Source organism: Amphiura filiformis, chromosome 5 (genome assembly GCF_039555335.1).
Source record: "Amphiura filiformis chromosome 5, Afil_fr2py, whole genome shotgun sequence".
Lineage (NCBI taxonomy): Eukaryota > Metazoa > Echinodermata > Ophiuroidea > Amphilepidida > Amphiuridae > Amphiura > Amphiura filiformis.
The window spans coordinates 28,958,769-28,968,166 of NC_092632.1; the positions used below are offsets into that span (position 1 = coordinate 28,958,769).

Sequence of the window (9,398 nt, forward strand, 5' to 3'; positions counted from 1 at the left end):
GCAATTGAACCCTACTGGTAGCGCTGTGTTGTAGCTATAGGGGATGAACTAGTTAGCATCATATATCAAAAAGTATAAAAGCTATGATTTTAGTACTTGCTCTATGTTTCAATTACTTATTCTTTTCCAAATATCTGAATCTTCAACCCGGTACAAGCTTTAAACGGGGGAACATACATTTTTATTAAAAAGAAATCCTACCATCTATCCAAACTCGCCGTGTTATTCCAATGCACGTTTTGCTTCACCGGGCAGCCCTTTTTTGGTCGTATTTGGAAGATTGGTGTCATAAAACCGTCATAGGTACACATTTGTGACCATCCTCCACAACTGAGCCCGGATGTCGCCAGTGCCACTATTGAGATATGCTCCATCGAACTTAACAATAAACAATAGGAAACAAAGGATTTATTGACAGTTTTATTGATTTTTCACTACTTAAATGTCAAGTACTATTATAGACATGATATACATCATTTTAAAGCTAATTTCAAGCAAAATATTTTGGTTGAATATCTCAAAAATGATGATTGGCGACTTCAGGGCTCAGTTGTGCTGAGGGGTCACATTTAGTACTTTCTGTCAATCAATTATGGCTTGTTCTCTACATGTCAATCTTTAAATAATTGGCATAGTCCTTATAATAACGGTGGTCCGCCTTGATGAGTAAATGACAGCAAACAGCTGCAAACCAGTAAAAAATACCCCAAAACTCGTACATGTCAATAGCGTCATTATCGATTCGATTAGCCGTCCGTAGCGGACAGTCGCTCATTGGATCAATATTATCAGGTGGTAATAAATTTGCATTAGACAATAGATTACTATATAATGGTTTAGTACTGCATATATCGGTTTAATCTTCAATAAGCGGGTTTATGGCTGGCCGTGGACGTAACTGCACTATGAAAATTCAACTTGGTTCCCAAAAAATTATGGCATCTTCACATTTTTGCATTTTTTCTGAATCACCCTGGATGTCTCAAAAAGATAAATCAAATGCAGTAAAATTGCTACTCAAAACGAAATGTGAGCACTACAGGCAATAAATAAACTTGTGTTGACCCTTAAATGAAAAGAAATATTGCTTTCCTCTGAAAATATATCGGCATTTTGCATTATTTTTGTTTTAAAACCCCTTAATATCCAGACACAAGCTGATCCCTTGTGAACAAACCCCCACCAGATTAGACGCATTACTCATGATTATGCCCCATTTTCCAACCAATAGGTGCCTGAATAGTGGTTCGTTTCTTGGTTTATTTGAAGGATTTATTGAATTTTTTTCTGTAACGAATTATATCGGCAAAACTAATTGTTTGACCCACATTCTATTTCAATTTATTCATCATAACTGTTAAATAGCTGTCACCTGCTATTCACATTGATTTAATTGGTTTCTATTAATATATTAGTTCGCACGAAATCAAGTTGAAGTCGCAAACAGGCGAAAAATATAATGAGTCATCAAACACTTTTGAGCAGCAGACAAGTTAGCTTAAAAGCTATGCCTTAGCTTACACTTGTTTCATAAGTTTGTGCATCAGATACGACATAAAGGATTTAAAGGCTTTTGCAGCTTTTGAATAGGATATTTATACATATCCTAATCCATCCACCAACAGAATACGAAATTACGTTGAACACAGGAAAATCAACATTGAGTGTATTATAATGCAGGGAATAATTCTGAAATACCCTGCGCACAAGTATAACCCTAATCCTAACCCAAACCCTAATTAGGCTATAACCCTAACCTCAAGAACACATAGTACTTAGGGTATACCAGAATACCAGGTTATTGGTTAGGTACCACATCGAATTTGGTCCATAGAACTATCGGTGCCCGGTTAGGTACCGATGTAACAAGCATAATAGTTGTATAGTGTTATTGTTTTTGACTTGCACTGTGCACTGTACAAATGTTCAGGGCACGATAAAAAGAGCCATCGGTACCTACAACTTGCCAAAAAATGTTTGTCCCCCTCCCCTCTCAGCCTGCCGAAAATCGCTTGCCCTGCTCTAGGCCTGCACAAAAAAATCTTTGCCCCTCCCCTCCTCACATGGCAAAATTTTGGAATCCCAATTTGCAAATCTTAAGGAACGCACCATTTCATTTTCAGGGGGAAGTGATTTTGGGTAGGGCGGATTTGCTTTAGTTTTTTTTCGTCTCACTTATGAGCATTGTTTTTTTTTTGTTTTTTTTCGTGGTTTTTTTTCGTTTGTTTTTTTTTGCTTCCAAAAACGCCCATGTCCTGTATACAAGTTTTTAACCATGATTTGACAGTTATAGTGTCCTCAAAGATGACCCTAGATATTTCAAAAACACTTGTATTATTCTTCAATTAGTTTAATAAAACAGTGCAGACAGGTGAAATCTCTGGGTAACACAATATCTTAATTTTAAATTTGTGTAATCTCACAATATTCCTGAAGTTGGTACTACTTAGAGTTGACACGTCAGAAATAACCCGATAGAAATATGCGTGCCATTTGGCGTTTCTAGCAATAAAATACACCTTGGAGTTTTTAGAAGCAAAAAATTGCTCACTAGTTAGAATTTTTTTTGCTTCAAAAACTCCCATGCTCCCCCACACAAATCAAGTGGAGCACCCTAAAAATTCTTGCCCTCCCAATTTTATCCTCTCCCCAGGCTCATAATTATTACACAGCCCTGAAGGCTTAGCGTTTATAACTTTCGGACTATCGACCTGTAACTGTCTTTGTCATGGTGTCACCCTTCCCTAGAAATAAAATTACACGGTTGAACAACTTATTGCTTCCTGTTCAAGCGGTTTCATTTCAACATCTCTACATTTTGTTGTTTTATCACATTGTGCTTTGCTGACGTTGTTTACAAATGGCGACTTTTGCTCGCTTTGCAGGTGTACTTTTATTTCTACAAACGCTCAATGGAACGCGCATGTTTCCATCGAGTTATTTCTGACGTGTCAACACTAAGTAGCACCAACTTCAGGAATATTGTAAGATCACACAAATTTAAAATTACGATATTGCATTAACCAGAGATTTCACATGTCTGCACTGTTTTATTGAAGCTAATTGAAGAATAATACACGTGTTTTTGAAATATCTAGGGTCATGTTTGAGGACCATACTGCAGTTACTGTCCGTTTTCCTATACACAATACACAGTGCTCTTTCCCATTGACGCGTGACCTTTACAAATAGCCCTACGTTAACAGTATGGGGATATGACTAGTTAACGTCGCTGTGTGAAAAATAACCGGCCAATATTAAAAGTACTCTTCTAAAGTTCTAGAAAATATAGTTTTTTAACATGTCCTAAATTTTAGCTAATTTAGATGTTTGGAAATATTCGTACTTTGGTGTTTTAGTTAATGTCATAGGTAATAGTACATTGCCTAGCTAACGTCGCTGTGTGAAAAATAACCGGCCAATATTAAAAGTACTCTTCTAAAATTCTAGACAATATAGTTTTGTAACATGTCCTAAATTTTTAGCAAATTTAGATGTTTGGAAATACTCGTACTTTGGTGTTTTAGGAAGGATATGTAAACGACAGATAACACCAAAAATATGAAGAAATTATTTCTAAACCGTGTTAAGTCAAAAATCATTATGTTGCTCATTTTCAAGAATGCTGGTTTACAAAAAGCACGACATTGTCTGATTTCGTGAACAAAGCCACACATAACATTGTTTCCTTTCGTTTCCTTTATAATCGGTTACCCAACTGAAGCTATGAATACCAGCTTTATTGTGATATCGCACATGAAACCAGTCACTTGTGCCCAACCAGAGAAGATCCGATTTAATCAGTTGAGCTGTTTCAATGAGTGTTATCTTGGTTTAATAGCTTTTAATGGGGTTAAGTCCTGCAAAGGTCGAGATGAATTCTACTGTAGACATGACTGCATCATGCATTATAACTGCCAAGTCATGGTCCAAAAAACACTTGCATACCGGACGGATGAAATATCTGCCATGCTATGGGTTGTAACTTAAATTATAATTAAAGATGGGATGGCTGATGTGTTCATCATAGTATCTTCAGGCATATCATTTAAATGATCTGATTCCAAGTTTGGAGTGAACTTGCTCTGGCGGTTTAGATATTAGGAGCACGAAATGTGAATCATATGTGTGCATGCATATTGTCCTAAGGTTTGCTAATTCACAAATCGCTAGTCCACCCAAAAAAAAGTTTCGCTGGGTCAAAACATAAAAAGGTTCGCTAGTCCAAAGGTTTATAGGTTAAGGGTTAGAGTTAGGGTTAGGACTAGCAAACATTTTGGATTAGGGAGTCTTCTGACTGTCAGATGTATACCAAATCATATATTCCATAGAACATGTATATTATATAGCTCATGTTGTTATATTATGGTGGCACAGTAGGCCTACCATGGAGATATGAAGATAGCAGTGGTTTGTGTTCTTAGTGAGTCAAACCAGGAAACATATCCCAAGCTTAAAATGTTAATTTATTGTTATCAGAAAAATATGAGCAGATTAGCAGAGTAACAGATGTGGGTCAGTCGGGTCACCCATCTGTTATATTAAAGGGCAGGTCTATAGTAAAAACAAGTTTATCTCTATTCGAAGAGAATAATTATTACATTACAAGTTGACACTTTTTGCAATTTTTTTGTGCGTATTTTCTCCTGATAAAGGAGAAATTGTGTGGGTAAAGTTCAGCCTCGTATGTGTTCTTCCCCCGTTTGAAGCGTATGTGTTCTCCCCCCGTTTGACTGATGACGTAGGTAAATGAAGCGGACACTTTATCGTGCTCTCATCATACAATCACAATCACTTTGACAAGATTGACATTAGCAACAATAAGTTGTACTATCACTTACCATAACAATGCTGCATAACAATAAATGCACGCTATTGTTCTCTTTCGGGAACAAAGCGCACACAGTAATTGTAATTGTTACTATGCGTTTGCTTTGTAATATTTCATCCAACTGAAACTGTAGCATTGCAATATACAGGGAAATCAGATACATGAGTTTGTGGACTTAACACGGTTTATATGCTAGTCTCAGATGAAATTCTAAGCTTATGTATTTATTTTTTAGGCCTAATATTTCTCATGATATTGATATACATATGAATTGTAATATCACAATTGTCTAATATATAAAAAAAAGAAGCGGCTGATTTTATCCATATGTTTAAAAATCATGAAATTTGTAATACTTAATTTGGAATTTTTTTCTGTGAACAGCAACAGTATACGTTCTGTCCATTGAGAGCGTTTATAGTCCCTTTTCTAACAGCGGGCACATCTCATTTCATGACGTCACCGGTTTTCTAGGCCAAATCTGTCTCGTTCGAAGAAACTCACCGCTTAAATTGGTTTATGCGGAATATCAATTTTAAGCGGCTTATTTTCTCAAAAAAGGAGTCATTTTCATTGTCCTCATAATATTACCTTGCCAATGATATGATGTTGTTTTTGCTATAGACCTGCCCTTTAAGTTTACATCCTCTTTTCCGTGTGTCCTCTTTTTTACTCTAAATCTATTTTTAAAAACAATGTCCTTCTTCTCTATTGGATTACCGGTTTTTACATGGTTAGTAGCAATTGAATCCTAAGGGTCTGTATTGACCATAAAGTTATTCAAAGAAAACGGGTGTTTCAAGCAATTCTCTAATATCACTTTACTAGGCATTGGAGTCAACATTTCACAATGTTTCAAAAGTATTCAAAAATGCATGTCATTTTAGAAGTTAATCATCAATGTTTAGTCATTTTATGGTATGATCTATTTGCAGCCAAGGTCTGCCTGATACCATCTTTTCGCATTAAACAAGTAATCACTAGATATGTTTCCTTCAACTTTTTGATTAAATCAATGATGTCTGCACTGATTGATGGAATTGACAAGTTCCTGATGAGATCATGGTGTCATATGGTATATTTAAAAGGAATCTGATAGAAAACATGCAATTTTCCCCACCTTTAAATGTCACAGTCTGTTGTCATCTTTCATCTTTCAGATGTCATCGCCATGTTGTCTGCTTTTCTTGTCTGGTAACAATTTATGTTGCCCTGGAACTACAAAAATAACTGCGCCATATGTCTAGTAGTAAATCGGTCTTAGCCTTAGTGGGCGGGAATGTCATCGATGTTGTTTTCAACAGTTAAACGACGTCTATGTGACGACTACTACGGGGTCTCCGGGGAACAAAGGGACAATGGGCGCGGATTATCACCCTTAATAAGAAAGAGACCTGCAATTGCGGAGACGACACACGGAAGAGGTTTGAACTCTGTCAACAATACTGTTTGCATAATTGGAAAATAGCCTCTGGTTAAACTTTGAATCATTTCATCAGTATCTGATAAACCAAGTAAAACACAGAGGTACAAGTAGAATCTACAAGTATTTAATAGCAGATACTACTTTGTACCTTTTACTGCTTCTTAAAGGAAGGTGACCTGATATATTTGGAAAATCAAATTCTTTAAAATTCACGTATAACATAAATTGTCATCCCTTTCAAGCACTCTTGCAAAAAGAACATGTAAATACCAAAATCAGCATTTTGATGAGGTAAAGTGGGGAATGAGATAAGTAAAACGCAGTAAATGTTTGTAATTAAAAAAGCGAATATTGTGTTCTTACTTGGAAGGGCGGAAGAGAATAAAGCGGAATGGTTTAATCCATGCAATTACTATGATAATCTGAAACCATACTGAGTTCAATTGAAATGACACAAGACGTGTTAAGTTCTTGATCAATGTACTACATTGAATTTATTGCGCAAGTTTGATGGGTTGAATAAGTTAAAATGTGTAAAGCTTCTTGCAATTGAATTAAAAAAATATGCACACAGTGCGAGCTTTGCCTCATTTTAAATAGAAAATAATTACATCCGAATTTAAGAATGCAGGTGCACGGTAATTAGACTCATAGTCATGACAGTGAACTTGCATTCTTTCAATTGGAATTGATGGCTCAATGTTTGACCCTGATTGATACTTTTAGTAAGACTACCTGTCTTGTACCTTCTTAACCAGCCTTAATCTGGCATAGATATGATGACGTCTCAAAATAGACTTTGATTTAATTTCAATGAAAGTTGTTTCTCAACGTCACAATATCTATTTATCATTTTCAGGATTTTTCTGTCCTTGAAAACAGGCACAATACATACAGCAATCCACGATTATTCTTTATTGGAACGCTTGTATTCTTTTGCATGTTTTCCAATCCCAATAAGGTTATTCAATGTCATTCGCGAGATGTTTATAATCTGCGCATTCCCTGAACAACACCTGTTAGAAAGTTAGAAAATAGATTATCGTCCAATATATACACCCAAAATGTCTAGAGTTTGTAAAAGTTTGTTATTCAACGACGAAGTACTATAACACCAATAGCTGTGCCCAAAGCAGCCACTGCAATTACGCCGATGGCAATTCCAGCTGCAGCACCTGCGCTCAGACTACCAGCGTCTGTCAAAGCTTGATTTTGCAAAAGTGCGTTGCTGTTGATTTGTCCGCCATGCTGTGATGCACCACCAGCAGCATCGCCAGCGTAGGCAGGAGCGTTTCCGGTATTTGCGGCACCCAATGGATCGGTGTTGGCATTTGATGCACCACCAGCACCTGCACCACCAAGTGCACCACCAACTCCTCCATCATAATTTGGTGCTGATGCTCCTCCTGCTCCTGCACCACCAAGTGCACCACCAGCTCCTCCATTCTGTGGTGATGCTCCACCTGCACCGGCACCACCAAATGCAGCTCCAGTATCAGGTACGGCTACGCCATTATTGGTTGAAATTGAAACTCCTCCCGCACCAGCATTGTTTGCTGTATTGGCGGCACCATATGCTCCATCATCTGGTAAAGCTTGGTTGTTTGAGCCTCCAGTTTGCCTTGAAAATCCTCCAGCATTTCCTCCAGATGGGATAATCTGTGGGTTTCCATATGCGCCAACGTTTTGGTTGTTGTTGTTGTTTGATGCCTTAGAAAGACCACCGGCTGGGGCAGCTAGAGATCCGACTGAAATCAGATAAAATATTGCGACAACTGATTAATATCACGATATAATTAAAAAATGCAGATAAAAAGAATTTGATTGTAAGAGAAAATTAACAGTAATAAAGTTTGTTAGGCACCAGAAACAAATTTGTTCGATCTTTGGATAGACCATCGATGCTGCTTCGATGCTGGTTACTAATGAAATAACAACTAATTAATCAGAACTAATGCTAAATTTATACTTTTCAATATCGATACAGGCAAATATTTGTATATTATCATAATTAATATTATAATAATAATGGTCAATTAATTGATTTCGTAAATAATAAGGATCGACCAAGCATCGATGGTCGATCAAAAGATCGAACTTATTTATTTCTCTTGCCTTAACATCTGTCCATTGAAATAACGGGTGTATCAAAAGGAGTAGTACTCATGAGGTTTTGATGTTCATTGAAAATACAATATAGACCAAAATAAATAAATTATGTAACATTTTGATGGCAGTGTTCACAATCATTGGAAACTGAAGAGCACAATGCTGCCTATCCAATCTTATTGAGCAGTGCTTTTCGTTAAAAGGCGCAGTTGGTTCAAGCGATGGTTCAAATTTAAGAAAACCGAACATAATGAGACATACAAAATGATGATAAAAAGAATTCACAAGAGTGCTTTACAGTCACATATTTCAGCATGAATAATACCAACAATGACGTGCTAAGTTCGCATTATAGTCATTCGCTGTAAATCAAGCCGTGAACAAAAGAATATACATCAGTATATATTCAACTTACCGAAAAGAGCCGGCAAAATCAGAAGTAGACAACGCATCTTGATGAAGTTGTGTAAAAGTTGGCGTCTTTCAGAGCAAAACTGGAGCAGTTTGTAGCTATTGCAGGGCTTGATGGAGAATAAACTTAATTTCGACAGATCGCTTTTTTTATGTAAAGGACTCCTTCATGCCCCGCGGAAAAGTTCACAGACAACAGTCTCAGAACGGAAACAGTCACTGGTACGAGACTTCAGACAACGCTGATTGGCCACTTTGAGAATAATGTTAGTGTACGTAAGTGTGCATACTGAAAGCGTACCACAGAGGAGTCTACAGTGATCATGGTGAGGAGTGAAGTGCCGTTAACATCCGGCACAATATCCAACATAAAATTGACCTAATTGATTTGATTATTTTGCATCTATTTATAGCTTATTATTAAAGAAAAAGATGTAATGGATTTATTGGTTTATCAATTAGATGTGATTAACTTAACACCTGATAAAAATTTTACCATAATAATTTAATCTATTATTTTCATACATACCGGGATCAAAGTAACAAAGGTTAGCCTTTATCAACAATCTGAAATAATTACAGCTGTAGCACATCATTTTTTCTGCTTGCTATTCAAAGTAT

The 9,398-nt window shown here is 36.6% G+C and overlaps 1 protein-coding gene across 1 annotated transcript; it reads right to left on the bottom strand.

The window, feature by feature from the left end:
- Positions 1 to 6,720: 6,720 nt before the first annotated feature.
- Positions 6,721 to 8,939, bottom strand: LOC140152924 (uncharacterized). Its single transcript, XM_072175463.1, has 2 exons — positions 8,782 to 8,939; positions 6,721 to 8,005 (listed from the first exon to the last, which is right to left on the bottom strand). Exons 1-2 carry the CDS (start codon positions 8,816 to 8,818, stop codon positions 7,350 to 7,352), a joined length of 693 nt encoding a protein of 230 aa, XP_072031564.1. The 5' UTR covers positions 8,819 to 8,939; the 3' UTR covers positions 6,721 to 7,349.
- Positions 8,940 to 9,398: the final 459 nt, after the last annotated feature.

Excerpts from the sequence above, each read along its gene's own strand:
- LOC140152924 (XM_072175463.1), bottom strand. The coding sequence starts at position 8,818 with ATGCGTTGTCTACTTCTGATTTTGCCGGCTCTTTTCG. Across the intron at positions 8,006-8,781 it reads GATTTTGCCGGCTCTTTTCG|TCGGATCTCTAGCTGCCCCA; the intron begins GTAAGTTGAATA and ends ATCTGATTTCAG.